The following is a 17,397-nucleotide window of genomic DNA, read 5'->3' on the forward strand; positions in this document are numbered from 1 at the left end:
TTGAATTGACTTTTGATTGACTAACTGCATAGCACTTGCAGGGAGACATGACTTGAGATGACTGGGAAGATTATCAGCCCAGCTGTGTATCCCATTGCCCAGCCACTGACTGCGAAGACGGTGTCTCGTGGAAGTCAAATTGAAAACCAGTGTCTGTTTACTTTTAACCCAAAAGCAGAATGTCATCGCTGGCAGTAACCTCATCAGCATCCTTGCTTTTGAAACGTAGTTTTTAGTAAGGTGGCTTATCTCTGACAGTCTAAGTTGGCAAGAAGACAAAGCACAGGTAAAATGTTGATGACTTGAAGTATGGTGCTTAGAGGACAGTTTTGTTAGTTTTTTGAATAGTGAATGCTCTCTATGCAGACATAAAGGTAGCTGGAATATGTTTAAGGCAGTAGTAATTACTGGTTTTAAGATAAAGCTGGAAGAGATGCCAGGAGGAGATCAGTTGTCTTGTGGAAATTATGGTTATCTGGATCTTGAATAGGTGTACTAAGTCACCTTTTTTATTTCAAATACAGCATAAAATTAAGAAATACGATAGTGCCTCTTGAGCAGGCTTTATATTTTTAAATGTCCATTGCGAACCTGACTGATGCTTTCAACATGTTACCCATTCTTCATTACTAGAACTAGCATTGATCCACGTACTAAACATCTGGGAGGAAGGTAGTTCATTATCTGCTTTCTTAGCTTTCTGGTAATTATGAGAAGATAACACTCGGGCAGACCACGCTAGGAGTAGCAGAAATGGGTGGCTCTTGCTGGTCCAACAGCTAACCACCTGACTTGAGAAATTCAAACCTCTGGGTATGTCTTGTTGAGGTTGCCTAAAGGGTAGCTGCTTCTGGCGGACCAGTGTGGGTGCTTGTCTGGCCCTGCCTTTGGGACCTCTGTGGATGAAGGTGGGAACAAGATCAGCAGTGTCAGGCTGCAGTGGCAGTGCGCTGGTACATGGAAGCTTAAGCTGATTGAAAATGGGATCTGCTGTCATCTTAGCTTTGTAAATTTTCTGTCTCCTGCACTGTTACTGGTGTTTGTGCAGCACAGCAGCAAGGAAATCTAGTGACATGAAACAGCTGAAAACTAATTGTTGCTTTATTGCCAGGTTCTTTATTCTTGTCTCTGGCTCCCTGAACTGACTTATTGGAGTCAAATTCATGCAAAGGTGGGATGGGACTGTGCATTTTATAGGGGAAGGAATAAATTACAGGAATGTGTCAACCATGACTGAAATTGTTTTAAACTGTACCCCCTGACTTGTAATCGATGTGATGAATGACAATTAGTTTTCTTCCAAGAAAGATTTCTCTGCCGCCATTCAGTTAAACCTCTTCTTTTGATTCTTTGTAACTTACTATTTGTTCAAGCTGAAGCCTTCTCAAAGGTGCCTAAAAACTGAAGCTCATAAATCAGAAGCTGGCAGCTCTGGGTTATTTCTAACAAATTGCACAATGTCATAATTCTAAAGCTCGAACTGACCTTAGAATAATACGTGTTTTTTTTTTTTTGTAAACTGGATTGGGAAAAGCAGGTCACTTTCACTACCATGGGCCCTCAAATACTGAGGTATTTAATATTAGTTTTTATAGCAAGTGGAGCTCTTACCCTTGGTTGACAGTATGAAATATCAATTACTAAAAAAAACCCCAACAACCAAAACCAACAGCCCAAACCCTTTTCACTCTTAATCAAAACTTTTTTGATCACAAGTTATTTTGCACGTTGTGTGTGGCGTACACGTGGAGCTCTGTTGCTTTTTTATCCCTGTAGAAAATCAAGGCCAAACTCAAGTAGTTTATACCAGTAGAAAAATTGGAATATACATGAAACCTGGGATTAAGTTTACAGAACACTTTTAATAATGACCGGAGGGCTTTTCTTCCATGTACCTTGGTCTTCTGTAGGAATGCTTGAAACAATTCAAATATGAACTGAACATTCAGCCAATCCAAGGATTTAATTTTAACAGGTAAAAAAAATATTTAGGCCTAACTTGCATTGAACCCAATAGGTACACAATATTTAATTATCTTCTTAATTAAACCCAGACCTTTTGTGAGAGACACCTATAATAACTTAAAATATAAACAGGGTTGGGATGATCTGAGGTTTTACTGGTAGATGACTTTCTAATTAAAAACGGATGAAAGAGTAGATCGCTCTCTAGTTGAAGGTTTTGTGACTGTAGCAGTTTGATTCAGGGTTGGAAGTGCTCAGTTTGAGATAGCAGAGACCTGGTGGTATCTCTTCCATCTGTAAGCATTCTGTCAGGCAGGAGTTTCACATAAACTGTTTTTAATGAGGTTAAAAATAAGGTTTTATTGTCTGAGTTACTTTGTAAAGATAACTTGATACAAACTTTGTTGGTGTTGCTGCAATATTTCTAAGCAGCAATATGTACTCAACAAAACTTTTATCTCATAGATGTTATTTTAAATAGCATACCTTAAAAGGTGATGATCTGGTAACTTCTCTTTCCTCCTGGAGGAGCTATACAGAGGGGAAGTACCTGGAACTAGTCAAAATGGTGTTGGGAAACATAGCAGTAGTATAACTTACTCTTAAGATTTTGGGATTCTGATGTTCAGAACTTACCATTCAGCAGTAAATGAAAGGACTATTCAGTCTTAATACCACAGTTGGAAGCTGACGTCAGTAGTCTCAGCACAGCAGTCAAGCAGGCTATTAGGGGTAGGGAGTTTTGGATTCTCATTATGCTTTTATAAATGTTAACGTAGCAGGGATTTCCCCACCTTTTTGTAGCAGCTTCTGACAAGTTAACTCCTTGAGTTTCATCTTAACATAACTACTTTGAGTAATGCCTTTAAACGTGCATTATCTGGTTACTTTGAGAAGCAGGACTCTGCAGAGAATAAACCTGCTGACATTAGGTAGTAGTAGTCTGAGAAACTTAAATGTTTGTAATGCTTGCAGATTCCTTCAGATAGCTGTAGGGTCTGTCTGCATTGTAACTAGAGGAGTTGGCTTCAATGATAAACTGATTGCCTACTTACAAGTTTGTAGGATGGTGGTGGTGTCTAGTGAAGACTGATTCTTAATTCATGTGATTTGAAGGTCTTGGTGAGACCCAATGATGGAGTGTGGTCAAATCTGGCTTATGCTGTAGAGGAACGTTGTTGGAACGTGTTCTCTCTACTTGGTTGTGGTTGGCTTGGATAATGTTTGAGAGGCTGTAAGTGGAGTCTTGCATTGTTCTTTCAGAACTGTATCTCGTGTGGGGTGCACGATAGCTTTATTGTCTTTGTGACTTCATTCTATAGTAATTGCACAGTTTTTTGGGAAACATCAGACTAGAATGCTTGGAAGTTGCCCTATGGATCATAGGAAACAAATGAGATGGTATAGCTAACATAATAAAGCCATTTGTCTGTATTTACGTGGTGCCAGATGACAGTCACTGTCAGCCTGTGTGGAGGAAAAATATTTACCTGTCCTGTAGTTAAAATAGTAACTTCTATTCTGTAAGCCAGCAGTGGTTCACAAAACTGGGCTGTGAGTTATAGTTCTAGATTGTTTTTTAGAGAAAATGCCATGTATTTTATGTACCACTGCACTTCAAATTCTGTAAAGCATGAAGTTATGTTCTCTTTCATATCTAAGATTCGTCTGTTTTGTAATAACCTTCATGAGATGTTTTTTGTAGAATCAATCATAGAATTATAGAATACTAGCTTGGAAGGGAGTTTTTATTATGAAGTAGTAAATGCAACAGTGATGTTAATTTCCACCGTATGTGCTCTTTGAGACTGTTCCTTAAGTGCTGCATTCAATCCACCATAGGAAACACAATTCAGATAGGCTTCTTGGAAAGTCACCTTCATAATATTGTAGCTGCAATAAGAAAGAATGAGAAGGGAGCTGTTCAGGTATGGACTGTTGCTTTAGTGCTTGATAAAGGCAGTCAAAGTTTAGAAATACATGCTTTCATTTTTGCTGTAGTTGCTTTAGTGCTTGATAAAGGCAGTCAAAGTTTAGAAATACATGCTTTCATTTTTGCTGTAGTTTTTCCTTGGCTGATAGCAGAAGTTTGGGTTGTTGAAAATAGTTTCTGGGCCTTGTTTTGATGACTAAAACAATGGGCCCTGTAAGTGCTACATTACAACATTATAAATTTTTTTTATTATTATTCAAGCCAGTTAAATTACCACTGGATTGAATAGTAAATGTTCATTAGATCAGTTTGTCTTACTTAAGTGTATTAACCACTAAAGAAAAAAATAATTAGAGTTTCTGTAAGATACTGGAATAAGTGTCACGTGGAGTGAGACATTTTCTATGTGGGGATGCTGCAACAGTTTTCCGTATGTATGTAAGTTTTTAAGTTTTGTATGTAAGTTTCTTATGTAAGTTTTCTTTTCCTTTTTTTAACACCATTTCAGTTGGAAAATAGGGTTTTTCACCTATCTGTCTGCAGACATATGTTTATTCAGCATATTTTTAGAAGCTGGGTCTAATTCTTATCCCTGTGACCGCAAATGCAATGTGCCAAATGAATTGAGAATGAACGGTGCATTTATTTCCTGAAGTCTGTAGGTAGCTCCAGTATTGCTGCTGCTGCAGAAGTTTCTGTTGTAATTGGAGGGGGGCAATTTAGAACTTTCTGAGAACTATCAGTGAAACTGAGAGGTGTTATTTCAAAGCAAGAACAAGAGCGCATTTGAAAACCTTTCATAGGAATAGGGCTACAAATGGGCTATCAGAAATGGAGGGACAGTGGAGAGCTTTATCACTATGCCTAGGGTGGCTCCAATGCTTTGGGGATTCTTTTCTTTCATGTAAGAGGCTTCAGTCCTTCTGTACCAGTTTCAGACTTGAAAAGATAGTGTGCCAGTTGAATTTGTAACCTGTAAGATAACCCAGCGGTAGAGCTGATGAAGGCCCAAGTTTATTATCGTAGCTACTGTAAAGCTACTTTGTGAAGCAGCTGAGTGCACAGATGAGGGTTAGGGGGAGTGGAAAACGGGGAGTAACAAGGAAGTGGTACATTTAAGGCAAAGGGTCAATGGAGCAGATGACCACAAAAATGCTTGTTTCATTGGAAAGCTGGCAACACTCTAACAATCCTCCTTCACACTAGTGATTTCAGATTGATTTTTATGAGGATTTTACTAGTTGTTTGCATCAGTCCATCTTGGAAAAGAGAGGGGAAGAATCCGTCTGGAAAGGAGTTATGGCATGGATAGAATAAGCAAAGTAATTTTCAAGTGTAACACAAAACTGATTAAACTGCCCATGATTCTATGCAGTGTATGCTTTGTTCCCTTGAAGTGTAGAGCATGGTCTGTGAGTAACTGGGTTAGGTAAGTGTAGTATTAAGAACACTGAGGCTTCAGGTCCAGTTAATCTTTTCACCAGACGGCCAAAATAAGTGTTGATTAGTGATAATTGCAGTAGTAAAATTTGTGGATGCTGGAAACTGAATTGAGAAGATCCAACTTCATATGCGTCACAAGACAATGATGACTTTCCTCAAAAATTATACAATCCAGCTTGCGTCTTATACCAAGCCCCATTGATACAGAACTCTAAAAATTTAGTCTCCACAAATTCATATTTGTGAGCTTTAAGTACTAAATGCTCTTTTTTGTTGTTGCCGTATCAAAAATGTACTAATAGAAGTGTGTGTGTAGGAAAACAAGGTTAGTCAGAAGTGCAGAATAGTTCCAGAAATTAAATGACTATGGCTTCTTGTGATAAAGAAGGAACAGAGGACAGATGAAGGTTTGTTATATAGCTTGTATGGCAAATGTTACATATAGAAAACAACTGCAGGTTTTCTTGTGTTGTATTTTTCCAAGGGTTCCCCTCTTGTGTGGTAAGAGAAAAGCAAGTTATTCCAAGTTCTTGTTGTGTGAAAAATTGAGGAATTCATCACCAGTGGAATTCATAAAAGTTGAAAATATAAATGGGCTCAAAGAAGGATTAGACAAAGTGAGATTAGGTTCAATAACAGTAATTAAACATGGTTTAAATGCAATTCCTGGCCCTCTAATACCTTACTGCAGAAGATCAGGCAAGTATTACTAGGGAAATGCCTCACTGTACTGTTGGGTTTTTTGAGTGCGGGGTTTTTTTGGTGGTTTGGGTTGGTTTTGTTTTTTCTTTTTGCTTTCAGGTTTTGGTAGGGTTTTTTTGAGCAAAATGTGCTGAAGATAATTAGTGGGACACAAAATGTGAAGTTAAATTGGCTTTTATTCACACTCTTTATAGTTCTTTATGCCTTGGGCTGTGTTTTAGGAAAATACAAGCACATCCTTCCCCTGTTTTACTATTTACTTGGATCTTGAAATCCCATGCCCAAGTTGCACTGGTATCTTTTGGTATTAAAATATTGTAAGAGTAGAATTTCTCCCAAAACTAAATAGTATGCTGAAAGATGGCTCAAAGCAGGTATATGCAATTAATTAAAACTAATGTTAAAATAAACATTAACTGCTCTGAATTTCATTGCACTTTTTGATGGTTTGTGTAGTGTGGTGTTGTCTTGGAAACTTTCCTCCAGCTGGAACATTGTTTCAAACTGTGGTGTTTGAAGAACACAGAAAACATTGACTGTTACTCAGTGCTGATCACTGTGACCTGCTTCTGCAGCAGCAGAATACTGATATCTGTTGACTATTTGCCAGTTCTTAAGATGTTCTTAATTACTATTGTGTAAAAGTGGACTTGTGTAAAGTTCTGAGGGGAAAAAGAGATACGATTGTGTGTAGTTAAAAAAATAAATAGAGTGTTGAAATTCTTTAAAGCTGGAAATAGCACAGGCTTTTTGTAACAGCCTGTGGCTTTTAACATCTTCACGTTCCAAAACTGTGGTGTTGGCCAATCCAGGAGTCTCTTTTGACTCACTGAACAGAACTGAGGTATTAGAAGAACTGATGCATCTCACTGGAAGTTAGGAGGACGGCATATGGCTTGTGATGTGTTTAATAATAATAATTAAAAAAAAAAAAATTATCTTCAGAACTGTAGCATCACTATTGCTAGCACTACCAGAAGTTGTGCTGCTATAAGGGATATCAGGCTTCAAAATGAAGTTACATGGTGAGATCCAAGTCAGCTGTAGCCCCAGTTGTAGGTAGTCTCTGCAAAGAGAAAGGTGGTGGTAACTGTTAGTATACCTGAATTACAGCTTTGTTTTGTTAAATTCCTGATAGTTTAGTCCTGAACCAGTAGAGCGGTAGGTGTAATACCTGCAGGTAATAAGGATTGTTTTACCTCATGTCAGCCCCAGTGAGTAAATGGACTTTTAATGCTTGGGTTTGGCAGTCAAATAATGTAGACAGGTTACTCAGCCCACTTAGAAAATACAGCATAGCTCCTGTCCTCAGTAGAAGATAGAAGTATTTGCAGTTAAAGGTCATGGCTTCTGTCAGACTTGAAGGAGGTGGAAAAGTTACGTGTTTTGTCTTGCATCTGCACTATCTTTTCAAAGACTGGTGTTAAATGACTCTTTGCACCAGGGTATATTATTTTCATTGCTGCAGTGCTGGATAGCCTCTTGTTAGAGGGTGGAAGGGATTATGGATCCAGAATGAAGGCTCAGTTCCTGGTGTGTTGTCATTCCTGCTGAAGAGGGGAGATCTGTCTACTCCCCTCCTCTTTGCTGCGTGCTTTCACTGTAGCTGCTGTGGTGCTTATCTGGTGTGCATCTCTGGTCATTGTTAGTTTTCTGCTGGGTTAGTGATGTGAACTGATTTATGGACAGGCCTGGCAGAGCACGAGAGCCAGTGCGAGGAGGGATTGGGCCTGAGTTCTTGGAGTCAGAAAGGGAGGAGAAAGAGGAGAAAAGGAGGGGTCAGGCGATTAGATCAGTTCAGCTGCTTGTGGATCCACAGCCTGGAGCTGCTGCAAGAGGCAAGGGTTGAGGCAGGTAGTCTGGTTAAATGCATTGTTTTTCTTTCATTCTGGGGTTGCATGAGCATGCCTGGGTTCAGTTTAGTGCCTTGATTTGGTACTGTGGCTGCATCTGCTGGGGAGCACTTTGCTGGCGCAGGAATGCTTGTGTGGGTATATGCAGTGTGGGAAGGAACACCACCTGAGGTAGTCCGCATCGTGTTATCTGATCTCCCCTTCCCAGGGGAATTGTTAATTGTCAGTGCTGAATATTCAAGCTGTTTTAAGGTAGTTCTGCTTTGGGTGGTTTGTTTAGCTGCAAATCTGTATGATATGCTGCTGCTGAGACTGCTCACCGGTAGTCACAACTTACTGTTATTGAGCTTTCATGTTGAGACTTGAGATTAATAAATGTAATTCATAAGTTAAAAGCACAAAGGAAGAATGTTTTAGTAGCACTGGTCTTGGAGTAAAGAAATTGGTCTTTGGTACATCTAGAAACACCATTTGAACTCATTTTTAAATAGAACTATAACCTTGAAAATGGCTGTTGCCTCACCTGTCTTTTGCTCACTGAAACTTTCCTTCTTAATGTAATAAACAGGAATAGTGTGTTTTCTTCATCTTGCTGGAAGAATTTGCGGGTATATCCATGCTGTGCAGTGGAATGCAGCATGGGTCACTGGGCTACCACAGGCTACATTGCCTTTTGAATGCAAGCTAACACCCTTGCACTGTTAAGGGTTGTGCTGTGTGAACCTGCTTGCTGACTTGAAACTGCTTTTAAGGATCCTTGCTGAGTAGTGTTGCGTTGCATCATGCCCAGTGGTGGCGTTAATAAAATTTGCCCCTTTATTTGAAAGGGAAATGATGGAGCCCTCCTGCAATAACAAGTAATACCTTTTAAGGTGTTAGGTTTTAAGTAGTCACCAGCAATCTTACCTGATTGCATAATTCTATCATGGGCTTCAGTACCTAAGAGCAAGGAAGATGACTTTTCTGTCAATATTAAGACCTGTGAGGTAACAGTTGCTTTTCCTTTTGTAGCTCCTTCTGAAGGCTATTTCTTCGATTTCATGATGTATGTATACTCTTAGTGCATTGCAGGGGGGAGCTTGGAATGGATGTTCACGTCTCTACAGAGACTAAGACAGTGTATAGAGCGCTGCAGAAGAAGCTTCAATGTACAACAATTGGACATCTTAGTAAGAGGCTCCACTGGTTAGGAACTTAAACTAAACATCAATAAAAATCAACAAGTGTGATCAATATTTGGTGTATGAATGTATGGTTCTTCAATACTTATATTGCTAAATAGAAACCTAGAATAAAGGAAAGTTGTACTCATTTAGGAAAGTGGCGTTCCTAAAGTTGTCTTTTGGTATTTCAGTTAATGTGCGAGCAAGCAGTTAATCCTCTGGTATTTTAAACACTCAGTGAGTGCTTTGTTGCATATAAGCAAAAGGAAGTAAGTTAGACACAAACTTGGTCTGGCTTCTCAGGAAAGAGGGGTTTTTGTTGCTTCATTGGTAAAATTGGTAGGACTGACTGTCAAAATTTATCCATTTGCCACTTGCTTTCATGCTTATCAATGCCCTTTATGTTTTGATGACCTTTCCAAAAGAGCACCTGCTGTTCTACCTTGAAGGTTTTTACTATCTATGGTAACATCTGCAACTCAAATGAAGTAGCACCTTGCTTAAAAACTGTAGGAAAGAGAAACTACTTTATAGCTCTGGGCAATGGCCAGCATCTGCCAAAATCTGGATCTTGAAACAAGTTCCAAGTGTTCAGAATTCCTGCTTGGATTGATTATAGGCTGCACTTACTGCAAATCTAGGTGTGTTTGTTTTGACATCTTGCTGTAGAGGACTAGTTAGTGCACCATCTGAATCTGAACCATGTTTCATTGTCTCTGTCCTAGACAGGATTGCTTTTTCTGAACTTCTAAATATACTTTGCTTTTTTAGCCACTTCTTTGCAACATCTGCCTTTCTCTTGCATCAGTTAAAGGTGTAAGCTTATTTATGTGCATAGAAATGTCTTAGTAACATCAGTTTAAAAAAAACACCAAACACAAACCAACACAAAGTTAAAGCTGTCATCGTGTTTCACATACTAACTTTGTGAAGTCATTACAGAAAATCTAGTGCTGTAACAGGGACAATCAGAATTCTTCTGCAGATCCTAACTCCAGCATGAGAAGTTCAAACTAATGAATCACATGTGCCCTTAGTTAAGTGCTGGTACACTTAGATGTACTTGTTCTTGGTTTTGACCTTGAGATTGGCCTCCTCCAGAGGTAACTCCTGTCCTTTGTCAGGGAGTATCGTGGCCCCTGTTTGTGTAAATTCTTGCCTCCAGAAAAGAGCGTCTCTTCTATAATTAATTCCTGGAGCTGGATGGAGTGTGCATACTCTGTGTTCAAGAAACATTTGGACAATACCTTTGGATATATGGTTTAACTTTTATGTTGCCCTGTGTGGAGTCAAGAGTTGGGCTGGATCCTTATAGGTCCTTTACAGCTCAGGAGAGTGATTCTGTGATTCTCACTTTACACCAACTCTTCTAGACTTTTGAATAGGTTCCTTGCAGGCATTTGCAATACATTCACTCTTGAGATAAAGCATAAAATAATACTGTTTAAAAACAGTCTGTGAAAAGTTTCTCACCATTTTGCATTAATGTTATTTGGACTTACATCTTTTGGGGCGTTTGGAATCTTTTCTGGTAGCTCATGGCTTCTTTGTAATGCCTGTTTTCTTCTTCTGTTGCGGTTTATGCTGTTTTATTGATTGCTGTCTGGTCCCACAGTGAAGCTGTTTTTCTTCCCAGGTTCTGCTGGCTTGACTTTTCCATCCATCTCTTGATCCCAGTGCAGCTTTTGTGGCTCCATAAATCTGTTCCCTTCTGTCAATATCTTCATTTTGACTGCAGTAAACTGTAAGATTGGAGTGGAGCTGAAGAGGACAACTCCTCCTCTTTCCCCCCCCTTCCTGCAGAATCAACCTTTCCAAATACTGGATCTGTAGCAAAACCTTGGTTTATCCAGAGTATAGTTAATGTTAACCCCCCCCCCCCTTTTTTTTTCCTAGACACATGGATGTTTTCGAAAGGCTTTGAACAAATAGATTTTATGTATGTAGTGATACTGATGCATAACTCTGCGCAGCTGGAAGTTGCATAAGCAGAAATGTGGTGATTCGTACAAACTTGGAACTGATTGCTAAAATGGTTTTCCTATCAGGGTAGCTGAGAAGTTGAAAGCAGGCATTGAAAAACTGTATGTCAGATCACCTTTGAGCGTAGGTAACTCTCTTCACCTTACCCGCTGAAGTTAGAATACTAATTCTTGCAAGATTTTCTGTTCCTGAGGTTCTATGGTCTACTGATTTGCTTTACCAATATACAGTGTTTACCTTGCATTCTGCTTTTCTTGATAGCTAGCTATGTGTTTTCTTTTTTTAACACCTGAAGCAGCAGGAATTGTTCAAATAGAGTATGGCTTTGTACTGCTCATCTCAGTTCTTCAACAAAACTCGTATAAAAATGCATCAGATAGATTTAAGTATGAACAAGATCCCTTTAGTTTGTTTTTGGCTTCCCTAACAGACTGTCCATTCTCAGCAGTCAAAGGAAGCAGCTGGAATTTTTTGTAATATTAATGCTGATAGAAGAAGCTATTACTGGAATACGAGAAAGTTCTTGTGATCTGTCCAGATAGCTGTCGCTAAGCTGCAAGTAGGAAATGGGCGCTGTCTTGTGCTCCATGATGCTGCTCCTTAGCAAGGTGCCCAGCACATATCTTCATCGTGCTGGCACTTGGGTCGATCACTGCAGTGTCAGAAAAGCAGATGAATAAATTAGATTTGCCTTGAGACATCGACTCTGTGGGTTTACTTAAAAAAACAAACAAAAACCAAAAAGCCCCAAACTCCTCCTAGCAACACACACCACCATTGTGATGAGGGTTGTAATACTGTGTTTTGTGATAAATTCAGTTCACTTGATGTGAAATTGCCAAACTGGCATCCTCTTATTAATTCCTGTCTTCAAGTGTAATGGTTAAAGCTAATACATGTTAATTGCAAAGCGGAGGATTTTATTTCAATGTATAGAAATAAACAGCCTTATTGAAGTCGAGTTGTTTTCTATTTGCTTTGAGTTCAGGAACCTCGATTTAATGCTATGAGCGTTTAATACAGCCTGTCTTTGTCTAGTTTAGAAAAAGGATACTTTTTTTTTAACAAAGCAGGTTTTATCCCTTTTTCACTTGTAGCCCTTAGTTTTGGTTTGATATTCTTAATGAGTTATATTCTTAAAGAATTCATTAAAAATACATGTAGGTAGCTTTTGATTACAGAAGAGAAGAATTCTTTAATGCAAAATTGCAGGGGGGTGTTAGTGTCTTATAAAACTCTTAACTGTATTGATAATGACTGTGACTTGTTACCTACCTTTTCTCAGAAATATTGATTTTTATCCCCAGTATTGGATAGTTTCTTAAAAAGAAGGCTGAGAATTATACTACAAGTATTTATATGTGGGATTGGTAGCATTTACCGTGCTTTATGTGATGAAACCACTGTCATCTTGCCAGACTGGTACTTTTTCTGATGAAAAGCTCTACCAAGTCTAACAGCAAATGGAGATTTTCTTCTGTGTAGGGTCCCAGTTTCCTTTGCTGCAGGTGATTGCAAGGCTACAAGTGAAAAACAGGAAGATTAAGGAAGATCTTGTAATTACAGAATTTGAGTGCATACCCTGGAGACTTAGAGATTTGAAGAATTTTGTTAAGTGATTGAAATAAGGTCTTTGCAAATGGTCTCTCACATTCAGAACAATCTCAGGTCAAGCATCCAGGTGACTTACAGAGGTGCTGAATGCTCACCCTAGTAGCCGAAGGCTGTGAACAGATGAACTGTATGGTGCTACATGTCTTGGAAAATCAGACTCTGGCTGAGCTCTGCACAATCCTGTGTGAGTTAGCTATTACTAGAGGGGAGCTTCCCACACCCTTGTCTCAGGAGTCCTGGAATCATCAGTCAAATATCGCATCATGTGTTGGTTCTAGTGAGAAGTGCTATAGATGACAGGCCAGATAAGCAGTGGTGTGCATGCTGAACTGCACAGAATAGTACAAAACATGGGACAGCTGCTTCTCCAGTATTTTTGTGTGTACTGAAAGGGAAGTGGAGAAAAAGAGTATATAATAATCTGTTTTTAGTGGAAGCTGCTGTGGCAGTTGAAGGAGGAAGATAAAGTTTCTTTGAACTCTGCGTGGCCAGCCAGTACTTCTGTTTCAACTGTTCAGCTTAAATGATGGCACTGACCACAAGTATGTTTTTGTCTTTGAGGTATAGGAACAAACAGCTTTAAAATTAGAATAGCAAACTTCATAGCTGGCTGAGAACAGGACATTAAATAAAGTAGATCTGGCTGAGCATATACAAATACATTTACCTACTGCTTTCTTACTAAGTTTTGTGTTTAACTTGCTGAGGAGTAAAAGAAAGTTAGACTGGTCAAACCAGAAGAAACCAAGGGTCAGTCTGGCTCAGGTGTCTGGTGATGGCTGGAAATAAAATGAAAAGAGCAGCAAGTACAAGGTGTACAAGTGTGCCTTCCTGAAGGCCGTTGCTCTGTGACTTCGGGATCTCTGAGGCAGTGTTTACAGCTGAGCTTAACAGCCATTACGAATCCTTTATTTTATTAAGATTTTTCTGGTCTTCCAATAATCATTTGTACTCCTGGCAACTGAAAGCATCATCGACAGTGTGTTCTGTATCTTGTCTTAAATGTAGTCTTACTAACTTTCTTACTCATTCTGAATTATTTTCCAGTCTGACTCTCCGCTTTAGAATGGCTTGTTAAATTTTGTGTAGCTTGTACACTGATATCCCCCATGGCTAGTAAACAGTTTGATAAGCACTGCTTTAGAGGATCACACTGTTTTCATCTTGCTCTCTGTATTGTGCACCTTTCATTCTGACAGCTGCGGAAGAAAGAGGGATTGGTCCATTTTCTCTCTCAGTAAAAATTGGAGATGGGTCACAGAATAACCTTTGCTACAACAAAGAGAGTTAGACTTACTATTCCTGGTCTTACATATATGGGAAACCTCTCCTTTTTTGATTTCTCTTCATTTGCTTTTTCTTTCCTAGGAATAATTACACTTGCACTTTCTGCTGCCATTCATTTTCTTTTCTAGTTGGAGGAAAAAAAAAAAGAAAATTCACGTTCTCTTCTGTCTGCAGAGATGTGAATACCAGCAATGCAGCTGGCCAGCTTTGTCAGCCTCTCTCTCCCAAGGAACAACCAAGTGAAATGGACAGAAACGAATTGTATGCTTTAAAATCCAGCTCCGCTTATTATGTAGTTGGAAGGTATAAGAGTGCAAGTATAAAAGCTTGAAACTTAACTTAAAAAATAACTGACCTTATCGTCTGGCAATTTATTCTATACCCTTAAGCTCACCTTACTAGCAGAAAAAAAAAGTTTCTTTGCCTATCTTTGCCAAGCTGAGGGCTCAGATTCTAATTATTACAGTCAAGTGTTTCAAGGAGACTTAAATGAGGAGCAAAACTGCTGGCTAATTTAGGCGCACTGTGAAATGCTATGTAAAATTCCGAAGTAGCAAATGGAAATTTTACATTCTTGCTAGCTTCTTGTTTGCTGATGAAACCCCAAACCCCTGCTAGCTGTAGGTGCGCATGTATTAGAGGTAGATTAGGTTTTGCGCTTTTTTGGGTGTAGGTAACGTCTATATTTAGGCTACTAACTTGCACATTCTTCATCTGAAAGTAGTTTGCATTTTTATGAGATCAAGAACTTGATAGGAAGACGGCTAAAAATCTGACATTTTTTATCTCTTTCCAGATATGAGAAATGAGTGTTGGACGCAGAAGATTAAAGCTGCTGGGAATTCTGATGATGGTAAACATTTTTATTTATGTGATTGTGGAAGTCTCAAAAAGTGGCAGCCAAGAGAAGAATGCAAAAGGCCGTGTTATTATACCACGCAGCAAATTCTGGAGAAAATATACTCCTCACAAAGCTTATTGGAACAAACAGCAACAGAAGCTTGAACTGCTGTACAACCCTATTCTGACCTTGCTTTCCAATATGACTGTGGAAGAGAACTTGATTTTGAACGAGAGCATTCTCAGTTCCTGTGACCCTGACCCACGGGTACCTTCAGAGGTTAGTGACTTTGCAAACTTGCCAGACAGATTCAAAGACTTCCTACTTTATTTGAGATGCAGAAATTATTCACTATTAATGGATCAACCAAACAAGTGCAAACATAAACCTTTTCTGCTGCTGGCTATTAAGTCACTTACACCCCATTTTGATAGAAGGCAAGCAATTAGGGAATCCTGGGGCAAAGAAATAGAATCGGGGGATATGACAGTCAAAAGGGTCTTCTTACTTGGACTGACTCCACCGGAGGATCATTTTCCTAATCTTTCACACATGATAAAATTCGAGAGTGAAACCTACCAAGACATTCTCCTCTGGAACTACAGAGACACTTTCTTCAATTTAACTCTGAAAGAGGTGCTGTTTCTTAAGTGGGTCAGCAGCAGTTGTGCAGATGTCCAGTTTATCTTTAAGGGTGATGATGATGTTTTTGTGAATACCCATCAGATCCTGGATTACTTGAAGAGCTTATCAAAGGACAAAGCCAAAGACTTATTTATAGGTGATGTCATCAAAGATGCTGGACCTCATAGAGAAAAAAAATTGAAGTACTACATCCCAGAAAGTGTTTATGAGGGTTCATATCCTCCATATGCAGGAGGTGGTGGGTTTCTGTACTCCGGTGATCTGGCATTAAGACTGAATAATGCATCTGACCAGGTACTCCTTTACCCTATTGATGATGTTTATACTGGAATGTGCCTTCAGAAGCTTGGGCTTGCTCCGGAAAAACACAAAGGCTTCAAAACATTTGATATCGAAGAGAAATACAGAAATAACATATGCTCCTACACAAACTTAATGTTAGTACATAGTAGAAAACCTCAAGAAATGATTAAGATTTGGACACGCTTGCAAGATCCACACTTAAATTGTTAAAGTAATGCGCATAAGTGTCTTAAGTCCAAATAACTTTCCAAGTTTGGGTCTGACTTTCTTGGTGGAGCATTGAAGCTCTGTTTAATAGTTTAATTTTCTCTGGAAACTTTTTCCTGTGCTTTTGAAAATGAGAATAATACTAAAATTTGAGGGGATGGCTTGAAGACTTGGTCCTGACTTTTCCACTGTTCTGGTGGTCGTTATGTTTCAATATTTGTCTTAATTTACAAAGGACTTCAAGGATGTAACTAGCTGTCAGTGACTGGTTTGGCTGTATTGGAAAAAGGGATTGCCTACTACAATGCATCTTTCATTAATTGTGATGGTGGAAGATAGTTTTTCCTTGAGTGGTGTTTGTGTGGGGGTGTGTGGAAACCACTGTAAATTGAAAATTCACAAATTGGAGGAATGTAGTTTTACTTCAAGTATGAAACACTCTTAAGACTTTAACTATTGGGATTTTTCTTTAATTTATAGTTTTCAGTCTTTTTGCACCCCAGAACAGTATTTTCTCCTCATGATTTTTTTGTGCAAAGCGTGCCTGTGTCTGAAGGATTTACCCTTTTAATAGATGATGGTTTTTTGGTTAAAAAAAACCCAAAACAATACAATATAATACTGTTGGAAACACCCTATAAAAGAGCTAAATATATAAGGAAAGGAAGAACAGATTTTTGTTTGGGGCTGGGCAGTAGGTACAGTTGGCTCTGAGCCCTCAGGCTTATGTGAGGTAAAGCTGACTTGTTGCTCACGTTATTTATGTGAAAAGCTACTCTGATCAGTCCTTGTTTTCTGTTTTGGCACTAAATGTGATCAGGTAGCTTGATTTGATAGAGATAACTGAAATTGCACATTGCTTACGAGAGCATGGTTTTTGGATCTCCTATAAAGCAGTAGCAAATCTAGAATTGCGCAGATCCTAAGAGTTTCGAATTTTGAAACAAACTTTGAAGTTGCATGATGTCTCATGTAGAGTTAAACATGTTCTCAAAACTTGGATTTTCTTCTGTATTTCCACATCTTGCTTATAAGAGTTATTCTAAATAGTGGTTGCTTCCTTTGTATATGTAGAAGTGCCTGTCTATTTATTGTTCAGATTGAAGACCAAAACATTTTCTTAAATATATTTTGTGTAACATTTTATTTGTATAGTGTTGTCACTCAGATATTTAAATAGAGCATGATATTTTAAATCTGTGAGATGTGTAACATGTTAAATAAAGCTAATTGTTATTTTTGAATTTGAAAAATAAAATGTGATTTAAATATTTTTTGTAATGCTTTATTTGGGACAATGTTAACTTACAGAGCAGTTGCATTCTACTGTGTGGCATTCAGTAACAACCCGTTTCAGAATTTCAGAAGCAAAAGGCTTTATCTGGCAACTTCAATGCTTATGTAGCAGACTATCAAGAAAGCGTTGCCACAATTGCGCATGGATTTGTTAGGTGCTGT

General features: G+C 38.7%; 1 protein-coding gene across 6 annotated transcripts in view; it reads left to right on the plus strand.

The window, feature by feature from the left end:
- Positions 1–17,181, plus strand: part of B3GNT2 (UDP-GlcNAc:betaGal beta-1,3-N-acetylglucosaminyltransferase 2) — a 96,583-nt gene extending 79,402 nt beyond the window's left edge. For 4 of the 6 annotated variants that reach the window (XM_063328330.1, XM_063328325.1, XM_063328328.1 and 1 more), the window contains exon 2: positions 14,740–17,181. In XM_063328330.1, the coding sequence (XP_063184400.1) occupies positions 14,749–15,942 (1,194 nt within the window). In that variant the 5' untranslated portion in view covers positions 14,740–14,748 and the 3' untranslated portion in view covers positions 15,943–17,181. Of the gene's footprint in view, positions 1–14,117; positions 14,247–14,739 lie in introns of all 6 variants that reach the window. The other 2 variants (XM_063328327.1, XM_063328329.1) reach the window with 2 other exon arrangements.
- Positions 17,182–17,397: the final 216 nt, after the last annotated feature.

Source organism: Chroicocephalus ridibundus, chromosome 3, assembly GCF_963924245.1.
Source record: "Chroicocephalus ridibundus chromosome 3, bChrRid1.1, whole genome shotgun sequence".
Lineage (NCBI taxonomy): Eukaryota > Metazoa > Chordata > Aves > Charadriiformes > Laridae > Chroicocephalus > Chroicocephalus ridibundus.